General features: G+C 47.6%; 1 protein-coding gene across 1 annotated transcript in view; it reads right to left on the reverse strand.

Moving 5' to 3' along the window:
• IPO5 (importin 5) overlaps positions 1-19,597 on the reverse strand; it is a 531,657-nt gene that overhangs the window by 3,576 nt on the left and 508,484 nt on the right. Inside the window, exon 25 of the mRNA XM_069205185.1 lies at positions 17,245-17,386. Within this exon, the coding sequence (XP_069061286.1) occupies positions 17,245-17,386 (142 nt within the window). The remainder of the gene's footprint in view (positions 1-17,244; positions 17,387-19,597) is intronic.

The following is a 19,597-nucleotide window of genomic DNA, read 5'->3' on the forward strand; positions in this document are numbered from 1 at the left end:
AAGTATTTTATTTCACAGAGGCACCCTTTTCATCTTTATCACACATGATAGCACCTTCAAGTATGTGAGTTCAGCATTTCTGTACAAAAAAACTGGTTTGATTTAATCTACAACTTTTGGTCCATATACAATAAGAATCTGGCCTACATATAGGGTATATGCATGACCCCTGACTTGCCTCGTAGTTCACTAATAGCATTGTCAGAGCGCTAAGCATGATGGAGTAGCTAAGCAGGATGTGGTAACGCACTGTCATTTATAAACAGCACATTCGCCATTGAAATGGCCACAAGTTTTCCAACTAACATGTAGTTGTACTAAAAAAACTATATAGTGTATGAACAATGTGTGGATATTGTGTTTCAGCAAAAATATTTATCATTTGCAGATCACTGAGTAAAGCATTCCTATTTGTTTTCATCCTATTAAAAACGCCCCCCACCCCCCACCCCCCACCCCCCACCCCCCATGACAAATACAAAAAACATTATTTTCTTAACTACTGAACTACATTTTACTCTGTTTTAGAGATTAAGATCTCCGGTGAGGTCAAAAACTATGTTGAATAAACTTAAAATATATTGTGAAATATTTGTACAGTTAATTTACAAGCTATTTGAATGCTGTGTTAGAAATAAACCTTGGCATCCTACAGCATTCCATTTCACGCGTGTTATACAGCATAGTTTACTTTACAAAAGCGACTAATTTTGCAATTAGAAAAAAAGTAACCCCAATTTCCGGGTAAAATAGTAGCAAATTGTGAAAAGGCGTAAGCTGACATTTGACCTCTGCCTGAACGCAGAACAAATGCAACAAGATAAGTGTACAAGTTACCTAGCTTCCGTAACAGATTATCTGGTAGAGACTCCATTTAGATGCAGATTCCATACCTTTGAAATTTCCCCAGGTGTGGGACTGGATCTGGAAACTTTTGCTCGAGCAATAGCCCTGCATGTGCCGTTGGGTGGCTCCCCGTGGCGTACTTTGTGCCAGAACTGACATCACAGTCACCAATACAGGAACCACCCAGGTGCATGGGCATCCGTTACTTCAATCAAGACTATCAACACCAGGAGTGCAGAGCCATGGCAAGATCTGGTGCATGTGTGTCCACACCAGGGCCCTCCAACCAGAGCAAAAAAAGTCGGCGGGAGGCATGGATGGGTGTAAGGAATCTAAAGCTAGCTAGAGTCTCTACCTGATAATGCCATACCAAAGGTAACTAACTTGTTCATCTGATAGAGACTTCTAACTGTCTTACCTTTCAATGGGATACCCAAGCCATATCCTCCTGGCAGTGGGCTGCAGACACTCTTTCAAACTAGAAATTCCTGCATGAGCGAACGGGGGAAATGCCCCTCTAGGCGGACCGTACTGTCCAGATAGTGTTTGGTAAACGTGTGCAGGGATGCCCATGTTGCCTGACAGATGCCTAGGACTGGGACTCCGTGAGCTAATGCCAAAGTTGCAGCTTTTCCCCTGGTGGAATGAGCTTGTAAGCCCTCAGGATGCTTCTTAGCCAAGGCGTAGCAGATCTTTATGCAGAGAACGACCCAGCATGAAATGGTTCATTTCTTTACGTTATTTTGCTCTCATATACACCACAAAGTTGGTCGTCCAACCAAAACTCTTGTGCGGTCAAAATAGTATGCCAATACTCTTTGGGTCCAGTTGGTGGAGTCACTCCTCTTCCTTATAGGGATGTGGGGGAGCAAGAAGGTGGGCAGCATGACAGTGACTCAAATGAAATGGGGTCACCACCTTCGGGAGAGAGGAAAGAGGCACTGGTGCAAAGCACTAACTGATCAGGAGACACAGATACAGAGGCCTGGATGATAAGACCTGTATCTGACTCACCCTCCGGGCAGATGTTACTGCCACTAAGAAAGATGTCTTGATGGTAAGCAGCTGGAGGGGACAATTGTGCAGTGGCCCGAAAGGACCACATATTAGGTTTTGGAGAGCTAGATTGAGATCCCAAATTAGGCATGATAAAAGGCATAGTGGGAAACATATGTACAAGCCCTTGGTCAAGCAGCTGCAGAAAAGCAGACAGCCCTTAAGAGCGCCCAGAGCAGAGCCCTGATGGACGAGACAGAATGAAAAAGAAGAACATATGAGAGAGAAGCAGAAAGATAATAGATATTCTTTCTGTCCAATATTTTACAAGCTTTTTCCAACAGCAGGCGTATACCATTTTGATGGAGGAACATCTGTCTGCCAAAATGGCATTATAGACTTCAAGAGGAAGTTTGAATGCTGTCAACTGCTGCCGCTCAATCTCCATGCATTCTGGCGTACAGTTGACAGAATCAGGTGGAGGACCTTCCTCTGCTGCTGTGACAGAAGATCCTCCAGATGGGACAGCCTGATCGGAGGATCAATGCCCATTTTCAGAAGCTCGGGATACTGGACTCTCCATGCCCAGTCCGGAGCCACAAGGATTACTTGGGTCTGTTTGCTCTTGTTCTTTTTGAGAACTCTGGGCAGTAGTGGTATGAGCTGAAAGGCAAACAGGAGGCCAGACTTCCACTTGGGACGAAAAGCATAGCCAAGTGATTGCTGCCTTGGAAACTCCAATGCGAAATACTGCTGACCGAGTTCTCTTCAGTGCGAATAGACCTAGCCAAGGCTCTCCCCACTGCTGAACAACCTTGTACCACCTATGGAGATGCCACTTAGGATCCGCTAGGCATCGATAGCTGAGTTTGTCTGCCCTTCAGAGAACCTGCCATGTGTTGAACCACCAGGGTTATGCCCTGCTGGTCCATCCATATCCAGAGACGCAGGGCTTCTTGACAAACCCACCTCACCCTGCTCCTTGCAGTACCACATGGCAGTGGTGTTGTCCGTGAACACCTGCACCAACTTCCCCTTGATAGAGGGAAGAAATGCTTTTAATGCTAGTCGGATTGCCCAGAGTGTCAAGATGTTGATGTGGATTCTGGATTCCACCGGAGCCCAGAGTCCTCTGATCTCCATCTCTCACAGATGGCCACCCCATCCCAGAAGGGACACGTATGCCACTACCACAAGTTCTGCTTCGGGAAGGGATAGGAGTCTGCTTCTGACCCAATCGCAGTCCATGATCTACCACTGCAAGTCTTTTGCAGTTCTCTCCGAGGTCTGGACCAAGTCGGAAAGATTTCCCTGATGCTGTGCCCACTGGAATTGTATGTCCCACTGCAGAGCCAGCATATGCCATCTGTCATGATTTACCAGCAGGATGCAGGAGGCCCAGCTGCCTCAGTCAGTCTCATTGAAACCTAGGATAGAGGGTGAAACATCAGTATCATAGCCTGAATATCCTGGGACTTGCTGCTAGGGAGGGTAAGTCCGAAACTGCACTGTGCCCAGAACAGCTCCTATGAAAGCGTCAGAGGGAGTCAGGTGTGACGTCAGCACGTTTATAGTGCACCCCAGCAAATGCAGAGGGTTTCCTGTAGTCCTAAGGTGGGAAACAACTGCCTGGGGAGAACCCGCCTTGAACAGCCAGTCATCAGGGTAGGGGGAAGACTGAAACCCCTGACCTACGATTACTGCCATCACTTTGGTGAACACCCATCGGTACTGGTAAGGCCGAATGGCAGCACGGTGAACTGAAAATGTTCATGGCCTACCTTGAGCTGCAGGTAATACCTGTGGGCCAGCAGGATGGGAATATGAAAATATGCATCCTTTAAGTCCAGCACTACCAACCAGTCTTCCAGGTCTAGGGCAGACTAGACTTGCACCAACGTGAGCATCTTTAACTTCATGAGGAAGAAACTCAGTCTGTAGGTCTAGAATAGGATAAAGACCCTTGTTCCTTTTGGGTATCATAAAGCAGCGGGAACAACCACTGCCTATTTCTGATATTGGGACGCTTTCTATGGCCCCATTGGCCACGAGAGCTCCAACTTCCACTCAGAGTAGAGATAAATGATCCTCTGCCAACAGTTTGAATGTTGATGGTATTGGGGGAGGTAAGGAAGGGTATAGCCCTTCTTGATGCTTGGTACCCATGCATCCGATGTAATGAAATGTCCGTGGAGGAGGAGAAGGTGACTTCTCCCTCCAACTGGGCTAGAATGGTCCTGCAGTACCAAACTAGGAGAGTTTTGAGGCTGTAGCTGCCAGGGGCTGGGTGGTGGATGACTTCTGGCTTTCAGATTCTCTAGGCCTGAAGGCACTGTGCACCCACGTCCTCACATACACTTGGGTGGTTGTGCAGGACTGACTGGCATAAGGCTGACGCTATGCTGCACACCTTCCGTAGCCATGTAAAGGGGCATATGGTAGACTGGAGGGGTTGCGGGGAGACCCAAGGACTTGGCCGTAGCCTGCGAGTCCTTAAAGTGCCCCACCGGCATGCGCCTTCTCGCCAATTAAGAGTGTCCCATTGAAGGGCATGTCCATCAGGTTTACCTGGACATCCCCTGAAAAACCAGATGTTTTCAGCCAGGTGTGGCACCTTAAGGTCACTGTCAAAGCAACCACTCTGCCTAGCGAGTCAGTCGTATCTAAGCCACACCGAATGGACCCTACCGTCTTATACTGCTAGAGAGTATGGCCTGGGCCCTCACCAGGACCTGCAGTAGCACTTGTGCAACTGTACCACAAATGGTGTGTGAGAAACAGCCCAGTAGGCATGAAGAGTTCACTAACATCAGTGCCAGGCTGGTAGAAGAAAACCTCTTCCCAAAGATTCCCTTTGTGGCTGAGCGGAAGAAGCGCCATGGGAATTCAAGGCTTGGACTTCCAAGCTCTCAGGGATGGGGTGCTGGCTGAGGAATGAAAATGTCACTTACCCAGTGTACATCTGTTCGTGGCATCAGTCGCAGTAGATTCGCATGTTCTGCAATAGCTCGCCATCTGGTGTTGGGCCGGAGTGTTACAAGTTGTTTTTCTTCGAAGAAGTCTTTCGAGTCACGGGACCGAGTGACTCCTCCTTTTGTCTCCATTGCGCATGGGCGTCGACTCCATCCTCGATTGTTTTTCCCCGCAGAGGGTGAGGTAGGAGTTGAATTGTAGTAATAGTGCCCATGCAATGGAGTGACTAAGTATGCACTTATTTAAGGTTGAGATGATACATATATAAATAATTGAAGGTAACTTCCAAACTGCTACAGGCTCCCGGGGAGGCGGGTGGGCACATGCGAATCTACTGCGACTGATGCCACGAACAGATGTACACTGGGTAAGTGACATTTTCAGTTCGATGGCATCTGTCGCTGTAGATACGCATGTTCTGCATAGACTAGTAAGCAGTTATTTCCCCAAAAGCGGTGGATCAGCCTGTAGGAGTGGAAGTAGTTTGAAATAATGTCCTTAATACGGCTTGACCTACTGTGGCTTGTTGTGCGGATAACACGTCTACACAGTAGTGCTTGGTGAATGTGTGAGGCGTAGACCATGTGGCTGCCTTACATATTTCTTGCATTGGGATGTTTCCTAGAAAGGCCATGGTAGCACCTTTCTTTCTGGTTGAGTGTGCCCTTGGTGTAATGGGCAGCTGTCGTTTAGCTTTAAGGTAGCAGATTTGGATGCATTTAACTATCCATCTGGCTATACCTTGTTTTGAAATTGGGTTTCCTGCATGAGGTTTTTGAAATGCAATAAAGAGTTGTTTAGTCTTTCTGATGTTCTTTGTTCTGTCAATGTAATACATCAATGCTCTTTTGACATCTAATGTATGTAGTGCCCTTTCAGCTACGGTATCTGGCTGTGGAAAGAACACTGGAAGTTCCACTGTTTGATTTAGATGGAACGGTGAAATAACCTTTGGCAAAAATTTAGGATTGGTCCTTAGGACGACTTTATTTTTGTGTAGTTGTATAAAAGGTTCCTGTATAGTAAACGCCTGAATCTCGCTTACTCTTCTCAGGGAAGTAATGGCGATGAGAAATGCCACCTTCCAGGTTAGGAACTGTATGTCGCAGGAGTGCATGGGTTCAAAAGGTGGACCCATAAGTCTAGTTAGGACAACATTTAGGTTCCATGAAGGAACAGGTAGTGTTCTTGGTGGTATAATTCTCCTAAGGCCCTCCATGAATGCTTTAATGACTGGTATTTTATATAGGGAAGTTGAATAGGTAGTCTGCAGGTATGCAGATATTGCTGCAAGGTGAATCTTAATGGAAGAGAAAGCTAGGTTAGATTTTTGTAAGTGAAGCAAGTAACCCACTACATGTTCTGGAGTTGTGTGTAATGGTTGTATTTGATTAATATGGCAGTAGCAAACAAACCTCTTCCATTTACTTGCATAGCAGTGCCTGGTGGATGGCCTTTTTGCTTGTTTTATGACTTCCATACATTCTTGGGTAAGTTGTAAGTGCCCGAATTCTAGGATTTCAGGAGCCAGATTGCTAGATTCAGCGATGCTGGATCTGGGTGTCTGATCTTTTGGTTGTGCTGTGTCAACAGATCTGGCCTGTTGGGCAATTTGATGCAGGGTACCACTGAGAGGTCTAGCAGCGTTGTGTACCAGGGTTGCCTTGCCCAAGTTGGTGCTATCAATATGAGTTTGAGTTTGCTTTGACTGAGTTTGTTTACCAGGTAAGGAAGGAGAGGGAGAGGAGGAAAAGCGTAAGCAAATATCCCTGACCAGTTCATCCATAGGGCATTGCCTTGGGATTGTTTGTGTGGGTACCTGGATGCGAAGTTTTGGCATTTTGCGTTCTCCCTTGTCGCAAACAAGTCTATCTGAGGTGTTCCCCAGAGTTTGAAATAAGTGTTCAGAATTTGGGGGTGAATTTCCCATTCGTGGACCTGTTGGTGATCTCGAGAGAGATTGTCTGCGAGTTGATTTTGTATCCCTGGTATAAACTGTGCAATTAGGCGAATTTGGTTGTGAATTGCCCAATGCCAAATTTTTTGTGCTAGCAGGCTTAACTGCGTGGAGTGCGTCCCTCCCTGCTTGTTTAGATAATACATTGTTGTCATGTTGTCTGTTTTGACGAGAATGTATTTGTGAACTATTATTGGTTGGAAAGCTTTTAGTGCTTGAAAAACTGCTAGAAGTTCTAGGTGATTGATATGCAGTTTTGTTTGATGTACGTTCCATTGTCCTTGTATGCTGTGTTGATCGAGGTGTGCTCCCCACCCTGTCATGGAAGCATCTGTTGTTATTACGTATTGTGGCACTGGGTCTTGGAAAGGCCGCCCTTTGTTTAAATTGATGTTGTTCCACCACAGAAGCGAGAGGTAAGTTTGGCGGTCTATTAACACCAGATCTAGAAGGTGACCCTGTGCTTGAGACCACTGTGATGCTAGGCATTGTTGTAAGGGCCTCATGTGCAGTTTTGCGTTTGGGACAATGGCTATGCATGATGACATCATGCCTAGGAGTTGTAATACCATCTTTGCCTGTATCTTTTGTGTTGGATACATGCGTTGTATGATGGTGTTGAAATTTTGAATTCTTTGTGGACTTGGAGTGGCTACTCCCTTTGATGTGTCTATTATGGCTCCCAGGTATTGTTGTACCTTGCGTGGCAGAATTTTGGATTTTGTGAAATTGACGGTGAACCCGAGTTTGAAGAGGGTTTGTATGATCTGATTTGTGTGATTTGAGCACTGTATGAACGAATGGGCCTTGATTAGCCAGTCGTCCAAATATGGGAACACATATATTTGCTGCCTTCTTATGTGTGCAGCGACTACCGCTAGACATTTGGTAAAGACTCTTGGTGCGGTTGGTAATCCGAAAGGCAGTACCTTGAATTGGTAATGTATTCCTTTGAATACAAACCTTAGGTATTTCCTGTGCGATGGGTGTATTGGTATATGGAAATAAGCATCCTTGAGGTCTAAAGTTGCCATGTAGTCGTGTAGTTTTAGCAATGGCAATACTTCTTGTAGTGTGACCATGTGGAAGTGGTCTGATTTGATGAAAGTGTTCACTACTCTGAGGTCTAGGATTGGTCTCAGCGTTTTGTCCTTCTTTGGTATCAGAAAGTACAGTGAGTAAACTCCTGTGTTTATTTGTGTGTTTGGCACTAATTCGATTGCATTCTTTTGCAATAGTGCCTGCACTTCTATCTCCAGGAGATTGGAATGGTGTGTTGTTAAATTTTGTGCTTTTGGTGGTATGTTTGGAGGGAATTGTAGAAATTCTATGCAATAACCATGTTGGATAATTGCTAGAACCCAAGTGTCTGTAGTGATTTCCTCCCATGCTTTGTAATAATGACCTATTCTTCCCCCCACTGGTGTTGTGTGGAGGGGGTGAGTGACATGTGAGTCATTGTTTAGTAGTAGGGGTTTTGGGGCTTTGAAATCTCCCTCTATTTCTAGGGAATTGCCCTCCTCTATATTGTCCCCGAAAACCTCCTCTATACTGTCCCTGGTAAGTGGACGGTGTTGCTTGTGAGGTGCTGGCTTGTGTGCTTTGACCCCGAAACCCCCCTCGAAAGGGCGTTTTACGGAATGTGCTGTAATTCCCTCTGCTCTGCGGGGAGTAGAGTGCGCCCATGGCTTTGGCAGTGTCCGTATCTTTTTTGAGTTTCTCAATCGCTGTGTCCACTTGTGGACCGAACAGTTCTTTTTCATTAAAAGGCATATTGAGAACTGCTTGTTGAATCTCTGGTTTAAATCCAGACGTTCGGAGCCATGCATGCCTTCTGATAGTTACAGATGTATTAATTGTCCGTGCAGCTGTATCTGCAGCGTCCATGGAGGAACGTATCTGGTTGTTGGAGATGGTCTGTCCCTCCTCAACCACTTGTTTTGCCCTATTTTGGAAGTCCTTGGGCAGATGTTCAATGAGATGTTGCATCTCGTCCCAGTGGGCTCTGTCATAGCGCGCAAGTAGTGCCTGGGAGTTCGCGATGCGCCACTGGTTTGCAGCTTGTGCTGCGACTCTCTTACCAGCTGCATCGAACTTGCGGCTTTCTTTATCTGGGGGTGGTGCATCTCCAGATGTGTGAGAGTTGGCCCTTTTCCTAGCTGCTCCTACAACAACAGAGTCTGGTGGCAGCTGTGTAGTGATGAAAACCGGGTCCGTAGGAGGCGGCTTATACTTCTTTTCCACCCTTGGTTTGATTGCCCTACTTTTGACCGGCTCCTTAAATATGTCTTTTGCGTGCCGGAGCATACCAGGGAGCATAGGCAGGCTTTGGTAGGAGCTGTGGGTGGAGGAGAGTGTGTTGAACAAGAAATCATCCTCGACCTGTTCTGAGTGGAGGCTTACGTTATGAAATTGTGCTGCTCTAGCCACCACCTGAGAGTACGCGGTGCTGTCTTCTGGTGGAGATGGCTTTGTAGGGTAGGCCTCCGGGCTGTTATCTGACACTGGGGCGTCGTATAGGTCCCATGCGTCCTGATCTTGGTCACCCTGGCTCATGGTGGTGTGAGCTGGGGAGTGAGATGGAGTTTGTGCTGGTGAAACGTTAATCACGGGCGGAGGAGAGGGTGGTGGTGTAACTCTTTTAACCACTTTTGGTTGTGGTGCTTGTTCCGTCTGGAACTCCAACCTTCTCTTTCTCCTAATGGGGGGAAGGGTGCTTATTTTTCCTGTCCCCTGCTGAATGAAGATACGCTTTTGCGTATGGTCCACATCAGTTGCTTGTAGCTCTTCCTCAAACCTATGCTTTTGCATTTGGGAGGTTAGCGAGTGCTCTTCTGTATAAGAGCCTGAAGCTGGGTCGCTTGCAGTTTGTTTCGGCGTCGAAACTTTGTCTGCGTGTTTTTTCGGCTCCGAGGTGACTTTTTTCCTTTTCGGGGCCGAAACCTCTCGTCGTCGATCTGTTTCGGTGCCGCTGTCTCGGCGTCGAGCCGTGTCCACACCGGCATCTCGGTGTCGAGGCTTGTCTCCAGCACTTTCTCGGTCCCGAGAAGGCTGCGTGCCGGTGTCTCGACCGGAGTCGGACGATCTTGGCACTGTTTGGGCCTTTTTCGGTGCCGACGGTCGGTCACCGAATTTATGGGTGGAGCCATGGCCTGGTGGCAGTGGCGTCCCCTGGGCCTTGTAAAATGTTTCTTTGTGTGGTTTTCGACGTCTTACTCACGGTTTGTGTGTCGTCGAATCCTTCGGAGTCTGAGTCTTGGATCGAGAAGGTACCTTCTTCTTCCTGTTCCTCGAACTCCCGTTGGGCGGTCGGTGCGGACGCCATTTGAAGTCTTCTGGCTCAACGGTCTCGGAGTGTTTTTCGGGACCAGAACGCACGACAGGCCTCGCAGGTGTCTTCGCTGTGCTCAGGTGACAGGCACAGGTTGCAGACCAAGTGTTGGTCTGTGTAAGGGTACTTATTGTGGCATTTGGGGCAGAAACGGAACGGGGTCCGTTCCATCGGCGTTCTTCAGCACGCGGTCGGGCCGACCAGGCCCCGACGGGGGATCGAAAAACTACCCCGAAGGGCACCGGAGCTCTTCGATCTTCGATGTGGTGTGGAATCTAAGTACGCCGATCCCGAACGCAACAATACCGACGAAAATCTTCCGAAATTAGCTAATTTTCCGTTCCGAAACTCGGAGCGACAGGAACACGTCCGAACCCGATGGCGGAAAAAAAACAATCGAGGATGGAGTCGACGCCCATGCGCAATGGAGACAAAAGGAGGAGTCACTCGGTCCCGTGACTCGAAAGACTTCTTCGAAGAAAAACAACTTGTAACACTCCGGCCCAACACCAGATGGCGAGCTATTGCAGAACATGCGTATCTACAGCGACAGATGCCATCGAACTCTAGGGTTACTCGGTGCAGGGCGATGGCAGCGGGCGATCGTCCACAGGAGGGCAGAAGAGGTTTGGCAGTGGAAGACCCAGGCTGATGTACATCTTGACAGCCACCGAGGGCAGTTTGAGGTCAAGGACCTCTACTGTCCTACGCACCACCACCATTGCACAGGAAGCTTCCTTCTACGTAGCCACAGTGGGTGGAGCGAGCAAGGCAGTAACTGGAGAGGTGTCCAGACCACTGGCCTCCCCTAGCTCCACATACCAGTCCAAAGATCATTCCAACTGAGGTCCTAAAGGTTCCAGGGGCCCCTCCCTATCTTCCCATGCCTGGCTGTGAAAAGTAAGGCTCAAGCAACGTTCTGGCACCGTTGGTGCCGGAATGTGGGTTGTGTGACTCCATTCCAGCTCTGGGTAGTTAGGAATGAGAATGGGGCCGCTGCTGGGAGCATCAGAACCAGCGCCGGAGAAAGTTGCCTGGGTCAGACTGTCACCAGTTCAGAATTGGATCAATGAAACTCCTTGAGAGCAGAGGCTGAAACCACTGCTGTGGAACCTGATGGGGCGTCAATCTCCCCCGCTCCCCCCCCCCCCCCAATCCCCAAAGACATCAGCCCGCTCAAATATTCAGTGCATGGCCTCAAAGTTCATTAATTTAAGTGGGCGTTGATCTGGCTCCCAAAAATGGGGGGAAAATGTGGAGTCTAACTGGGCAACGGCACAGCAGAACTGTGATGGGAACGCTGATGTTCTCCGCTCTGATGATGGACGAGATGAAGTCGAAGTCCTCTTGGACCTCTTTTGGTGCCTCTTCCAAGTGTACCAAGGACCTCAAGTGTGACCGAGGACTTGGGGCTCGTGGAGCAGAGCTTCTCGAGTGGGATCGAGACCATCAAGGAGAGCCACATGTCAGTGTCGGAGACTGCTGGGCCGCAAGCAGCTTTCGGGCCTGCTCCCTCAAAGCATTCAGCACCATGGTCCAGCAGTCGGTGCTCCACTTGGAGTTGTGGTTGCGTGTGAAGCATCAGAGAAACGAAATTGGGGTCCATAACTAACATGACTCAGTGACAGGCGCCACACAGTTTGAACCCTGCCGTCTTAGATGACATCCTCGAAACAATGAAGAAAAAAATTGACAAAATGTCAAAAAAAGGCCTGTTGAATAGCGACAGAGAGGTAGCTTTCTGGATGTGCACTAACTGGTGCTGAAAGAAAAGAACTGGCGCCTGTGCATCTGGGTGCGCCTACAGAGGGGACCATGACAACTTCTGGTTTCAACGACACGTAAAGCTGGATAGAGCCACCTGATGGTGCACGTAGAAGTACTGCTCAAGCAAAAGTTTCCGGATCCAGTCTGATGCCTGGGGAAACTCAAATGTAACGAATCTGCAACCTGAAGTCGCTATCAGGTACAAGATTTAATTGCATCTTAAATGATCATTCACTGAGTGACTGGATCACCTGTGGTCAGTTTGCTAGAATGGGCCAGTAGCCCCTACAAATTGCATGCTCGTCTAAAATTGCGACTTGCCACAGAGTGGGCGTATAGCTTTGAGGCCTGCTCATGGCATGTTCAATGATATTGATCACGGATTAGATCATTCTCCCTACTGCTGTTCAGGTTACAAACCAGTAGTCTTTCAAAAATGCAAGTAAGGTAGTAAATGGAGTAAAATCATAAAACAAATTACATGTGTTTATATAAAATAGTTTTTACAGCCCACTCCAACACAAAAGCCCCATCAAGTGGCCAGGACTCTACTAAGCACAGCCTTCATCCTGTGCCCAACTCTGAGAGCTCGCTCACTCTACGCACCCACATGACATGTGGCAAAGCTCCTCTTATGAACAGCCTTTGCCCTGTACAAAGCCCTACTAGCATAGACTACAAAGCACCCCCTAAAATTCATCTCTTGTAAGACAAACCTAGCACCTACAACAGCAAGGCCTGAAGGGAAGATGGAAGCATTCACTGTCAAAGTATCTTTTCTCAGATTCTCTAAGGACAAAGCCATCTTGCGAAACAAACTTCCAATTGATACCTGAATTCCCTACTGACTTGAATTCACCTTTTTTATGCTATGTTCTTTTCTTAAAAATTCAACATCAGCAGAAAGGTCATTACTTTCCTCAGACTTACACTGATGTAATACATCGACAAAACAAAGCGCATGCTTTCAGCCTGCATCATCTGCCACAGAAAAAAACAGGCATCTGCTACAAGGAAGAGGGAGGGTGCATTTCACCAGTAGCTCTGGAAGGGCTGCTGCAATCTATGTAGGTGTACCCTTGCAAGACATGTGTCTTACAGCCAACTGGAGGAACAGGCAAAGTACACAAAGCACTATTACCCTGATGTGAATACAGAAGAAGACTGCAGCAGGACAGGCAGCCCTCCATAACCTGTTTCAGTAAAGGTGAGCCTGCTTCCAGTTTTCAAATTATGGGCAGACCTCTGGTTACCTGTTCCACGAGCCTGTGGGAATCTGCGTCCCTGGCCCGCAGGGGCTAGCTAAGTAGCATGGGTGGCATGGTGGCTGGGAAAAGGACTTGACCGGGAGCCCCTTCCATGGCCACGAAAGGCAGACTGTTGGGGACAAGGGGCAGTCGAAAGGCTGAGGGACCTAACCATAGCTCGGGACTCCTTGAACCTCTCAAGTGCAAAGTTCCCTTATCTCTGAAAAGATGGGTGCCATTAAAGGGCATATCCATAAGGGTCTATTGGACATCCCCCGAAAAACCAGGTGCCCTCAACCAGGCATGGCACCAAAAGGTCACAGTTGACGCAACCGATCTCCTCAGAAAGTCGGTCGTGTCCAGCCGACATTGAATAGTGAACATCACTGCGTCTCTTCCATCAACAACAACTTGGGAGATGATAGCCCAGGACCTCCAGTATCTGCAGAAAGACCTGTGCAACCGTATCCCACAAGGAGTATAACCGCCCAAAAGGCATGCAGTGTTCACTGACCGCAACGCCAGACTGGAGGAAGAAAACATCTTCCCAAGTTGGTCCAACCTCTGATTCCCATTCCAGGGGAGCAGATGGGAATGCTCCAGATGATACTGCCTGGGTAACCAGGCTCTCAGGCGTGGGATGTTGGGACAGGAAGTTAGAGTCGTCTGCGTGCAAGTCGAAGGCGGCAAGCGATTGTCCTGTTCACAGCAGCCCCTGCACTGCATCTGGACCAAGTACCCAGAAGGACATCAGTGAGGGCTTCATTGAAAGGGAGGAGAGGCTCCGAAGCACCTCCATCAGATTAGTCCTGACCATTACAGTGGGCAGTTCAAGGCCAAGGACCTCAGCCACCCTACTGACCAGCACTGAATAAGAAGCTCCCTCCGCCATAGCCACAGTAGGAGGAGAAAGCATGCCAGTGTCGTGAACTATCCAGACTACTGGCTTCACCCAATTCCTGTGCCCAGTCCATATTAGGATCATCTCGGTTGTACTCCTAAGGGTCCAGCGACCCCTCCAATCGCTCCTCACACTCGTACCCATAGAAAAAAAAAAAAAGATACAAATCCAACCTGGGGTGAGAAGGCCCCATCGAAGTCGGAAGCAGCGTTCGGAATCAGGATTGCGTCGACAGGGATCGTGGGCCCAACTGATGTCAGGAGCACTGACGACTTTGCTGGCGCGGAACCCAAAGGGTCCCCAAGCTGAACTCTCCTAGACACTGACGGTGCCACGGGATGGGGGTTGAGGTGTCTGTCCAAATTTGAGATGCATGGCCTCACAGAATTTTTTGTTGGACAGGGGTCGCTTTGGCTCCTGGAAAGGCACGGGGCAGACCCAGAAGTAGGCTCACGGGACAAAGGCCTGGAGCGTCAACGCTTGTCCCATCAGCCGAGCAATGGGGTGAAGTCTAAGAATGCCTACATTTCTTCGATGACTTCTTGAGTGACCCAAAGACTTGGAGGATGATCTGTTGGGGACCCGTGAGCAGTCTCGAGATCCTCCTCTCGAGCGAGACCGGGAGTGATGCAGGGCCGCCATGAGCTTTAGGGACCGCTCCCTCAAAGCCCTCAGGTGCCTGATCCAGCACTCTGCTGGACTTGTGGTCGCGCTCCAAACATCACAAACCAATCCGATGCGGATCCGTCACTGCCATCATGTGGCGACAGTCCTTGCATTGTTTGAACCTGGTTTTTGGGGACATCCGACGCACCAAAGGTCACCAAAAACACAACAAAAGTGTTTGAATTGGGAGGAAAAAATAAATAAAAATTACATCACTGCGCCAAGGTGGCACTTATGTACAACCCAGAAGTCATCATGGCAACCACAACGCTAACAACGGAAAGGGAGTTGACAGACGCCACCTGACGGCGTGCAAGAGTACTGCTTGAAAAAAAATCTCCAGATCCAGTCTAACGCCTGGGGAAAACTCTAAGTTAAGTGTAGGAAAGTAGCCTCTTTCTAGCTTGGTTACCTCCACTTTTTGCTTGTTTGTCAGTGTGTGACTGTTCACTGGGATCCTGGTAACCCGGACCTCAGTGAGTATGCTCTCATCTAAATTTGGTTGCTGGTAACTTTCTTCCCACAACTGAAATACTGGTCCCCTCATGCAAGTCCCTAGTATTTGGTACCCAGGGAATTGATGTTTCAGAGGATCCCTATGGGCTGCAGCAGTTATTCTGCCACCCATAGAGAGCTAATGCAAAGGGTTCTGCAGGTCTACCATTGCAGTCTGGGGGAACTGGATGCACGCACCCGTTTTTCACTAAAGGTCACTGTATGTCATCCCTCTAGCATGCTGTAGGAAGTTGGCTCTGTATATAGTATATCAAAGTGAGAGATAGTGTGCACAGAATCCAAGGGTTCCCCTTAAAAGTGGATAGTGGTAAAATTAGAGAATAGTAATGCTCTATTCTGTGGTAGAGCAGTAGGCTGATCAAAGGGTAGTGCAAAAATCAACAGTTCCTAGGGGAGGCGAGTATTGGTTAGTTTTTCAGGTAAGTAAAGAACTTACAAGTTCAGTCTCTGGGGCATAGGCAACCCACTGTTGGGGGGGGTTCAAGTTAACACCAAACACCCAGCACCAGCAACACAGGGCCGGCCAGGTGCAGAGGTCAAAGTATGGCCCAAATAACATAGGTGCCTATGGAGACTAGGGGTGCTCCGGTTCCAATCTGCTAGCAGGTAAGTACCTGCGTCCTCAGGGAGCAGACCGCGCGTGGGGCGTGGGATTTATTACAAAAAATGCAGAGGGCATCTTATAGATGCCCCCTGTATTTTACCCAATCCTCTAGTGGAGGTCACACCTCAAACCACTGGTGGCCCCAGGCAGCTCAAACAAGTCAGACTATAATCCAAAAGTGCCCCAAGAAAGCTGCTAAAACAGAAGAACAAAATAGGGACAGGTCTTACTAGCACGATTTGGGGGAGGAATAGCAAGCTATGGGGAATTGGACAGAGGTAAGTGGCCCAGATTGGCCGCTCTTTGGAAATGATGGGCAAGCCCTTGCCCAGGCATGTCCCGCAAGGTCAGGGGCCACACTATATAGCGCTGAGATCTCCGCCCACTACTGCCGCAAGCGCACTGGTGGGAATCAAAGCCCCCAAATTGCAAAGTAACATTGTTCACGATCACCACTCAAAATGCATACTCTTGCTTCAGTGTGTTGAGGCATGGCGTTAAACCATTAGCATTATCAGACCTTTCATAAATGGGCTTCAGTGGCCTACAGTGGGTTATACGGTCAAGTTTAATCTTTTGCATCTCCTGCACACGTAAACTTGGTAAGAAACCCAAGGCGGTGACAGCCTGTTGGATCATTTTGTCAAGTGGCCTTTATGGACAGACAAAATTTTTCTGCAGACAGTGCAGGCTCCTAGTTTATCCACAGAGCTCAGAAATGTTCATGAGGCAGCAAGCTAGAATTCTACAAGACAACTAAATAAATCCCTGTTGCTCTGTTTCCAAAAACATTCACACATAACTTCACTATAAAAGGTCACAATTCCTGTGGGGGAGCACCTCGGAAACTAAGTACACTGCTCAATTAACAGGCTGTTTACAGTCCTAAATCTACGGAGAAGTGCCAAGAAGGAAACTAAGCACTGGCACAGCCAATAGGTCAAACCCATTTGGCGCAAAGGAGCAATGACACGGGCAGTGTTGATGGTCATGTCATTTTGAAGGCTCATGCATGGAGTAGGAGGATTTTCGGCAGTCGTGTTGGAAGGCAAGAACTAAGTTGAATGTGGAGGGATGAGGGGAAAAGCTGCATATGAAGTGAAGTGTAAGCAGTGGGAGACACGAAAGAAGCTGAAAGGAAAAAAATATTCCCCCAAAATGAGCACTGTAAGAATACAAGTCAACCAAACAAAAGGATGGTCAAGAGGTCAGGCTACTTGGGAATGACAAACACTATGGATAAGGCAAGCCACTGAATAAGAAGCAAACTATTGACTGACAAATCCATTCAATGGTAATAGCTGTGTAGTTATGAAAGACCTATTGTGTGGTCTGGTAGGTGAGAGAATAAGCTTTCTTCACACCTGGTGCAAATCAAAAGGTGTCAAGCATAATCTGTAAAGCAGGAGTTAAATTTGTAGCCAATTACAACATACATACCTGTACTTGGCGAACTACATTGGCTAGTCGTTTGCCACAAGCATCGTCGTTCTTCAGCGAATCGTTAACAAAGCCATCGGAGATTATTCTTAGAATTTTGGGCAGATTGGAGTTATTGGGCCCCAGGACCGTTGGATGATTACTAATGGAAATGGAAAACAATAGACATTACGAAGCAAAAGCAATTACATTATACATAAATCAACCGCACAAATAAACTGAGGCTAGAAGCTTTGGGGTGTATTCAGGTGAAGTATAATTTACTCATCACTGCACAGAGGGCTGACTGGTCGTGAGCCACTCCAAACCTAGACATGGGAAAGACATTGGACTGTTATCAGTATAAAGTGACCCACCCTACCTTCAAGCACACTGCACCACCCCCACGTTACAACAGTTTCTACACTCAAGTGGAAAGCATTCAATTTCTGTCTCCACATTGGATTTGATAATGGGTCTTAAGATTGAAAAGGCTCACACTGGCCTGATAAGCTGGATGGAGCAGTAGTTCTCATTGGGATATCCCTCCACCCAACTATACCCGGCCAAGTGTAACCCCACCCAGATCTCTCAGATGCAGGAACTCATTTTACAGGCCAGAAAATCCATCTGGTGGCAACTGCATCCGGAAGAGCCTCTACTGCAAACATCCAAGGCACTGCGGGGCATGTAAAAGTCCCTCTGGTGTTCTCTCCAGCCTTCTTCACAAGTGGTAAATGGAAGATTTGCCCTAGGACTGAGTACAGTGCATGCGGATTTGGACCCGTAATTCCAGGTCTGTAGGTTACAACCCCCATTCCGGTGGCAAATACTTCTAACAGCAGGATTTATTTGCTGTGATACACGCCAGAAACATTTCTAGCCACACTGTATCCTACAAATCTGGCCACCTCAGAATTGGCACCCAAGTACTAGAGTGAATAAAGATGTGTTACTCACTGTATTAACTGTACTTCACCCAAATGGAATTACTTCCTATTGTCCTGCCCCGAAGGTAGTGGATGCTGTTGGAAGGAAAGTTTCCTTTGTGGCTTTTTGAAGCTGTGCAGCCCTCCCCTTGAGGAGATAGTACTTTGTTTTTCCCTCAGATCTAGATAGTTATGCAAGAAACCAAAAGCTGAAAGCTTAACCCCCAATTGAAACCATGCATCTCTGTGGGTGGGAAAAGAGGATAAGCGCCTCTTAAGTACATAGTTCTCTCTCAGGGAGCACCCCATTCCATGGAACCATACCATAAAAAGTACCTGAGCTGGTTTAAAGCAGACAATGGCGGAACCATGGACGAACCACATCTCCCTAGGGTTTGGTAATTAGAGATCATCTGCTGGCACGGTCCAGGAAACAGAGGAGAGGAAGGCAAGTACTGGACCTACCATCTAGTACCTCGCTCATAGTGACCTTGCAATAATATCCGTTGATAAACTATGCCTCAGTGCTGTAAAGAAGACAAAGCAAAATCCCAGGAACAGAACCTCTGTAGGCTTACTCTCACCTGAACTCAGAAGCCTAAATTCCAGAAGTCTGTAGCCCAAAGTAGTGAACTGCTGGGGGAAGATCACCATGCCTGAAAGGCTAGACAAAGTAACAGGAAAAGTGTAAGACCCTTTAGTAAAGTGAGCTCTGCTTCACATTAGGGATCAATGTAGAACAGTTTGTTGCATCACAAATGTCCCAGAGACAGAAGGCAATCTCCTACCAGCAGCCCAAGCAGCAAGACCCAGTATACGACATTTAGGTTCAGAAAGTATCTTGCTTAGATGGATGCAACTGTTCAGTCAAAACACTTAGTGAGTTGCTACAGTGCCCCTCCAAGTCAGCATGGAATTTCTATCAATCTCTACTTCATCAGACTTGGGGACCCACCTAGGTAGCTAGAGGAATTCTTCCCATTTCCCAAAGCAATGCAATTATTTTAGCCTAAGCAGCAGTGGAAATATTCCAATCTGAACCTTAGGACAGGACCTTGGCTGAGAAGTTACTCTTTGGTGTCATGGCACTTTTAGATCAAAAATAACAGTCTAACTACTTGACCCACAGTGATTGATTTTCAGTGTGCTCCACTATCATTTTCACTTTTAGATAAGAAGCCTGAAAATAGCTAGCTGCACCTGCAACTAGGGGCCGGTCATCACCAAACTTCTCCCAGTGTTTGTCTGGGGAAGAAACAAGTACATGTTCTTAAAGCTCATTGGGGGAAAGTATAAAGCCATAAAAGTTTTGAAACATTTTCTGATGAAATGGAGCCGAAAAACAAACATCTTCAGAGTACTGTCAAAGTATGCAGAAAATGCCCAGCCTGTAGCAATGTAAATGATGGCATCAGAAAAGGTCTATAGAATTTTAAGCTGTTCCG

The sequence above is a fragment of the Pleurodeles waltl genome, chromosome 8 (assembly GCF_031143425.1).
Source record: "Pleurodeles waltl isolate 20211129_DDA chromosome 8, aPleWal1.hap1.20221129, whole genome shotgun sequence".
NCBI classification, from domain to species: Eukaryota; Metazoa; Chordata; class Amphibia; order Caudata; family Salamandridae; genus Pleurodeles; species Pleurodeles waltl.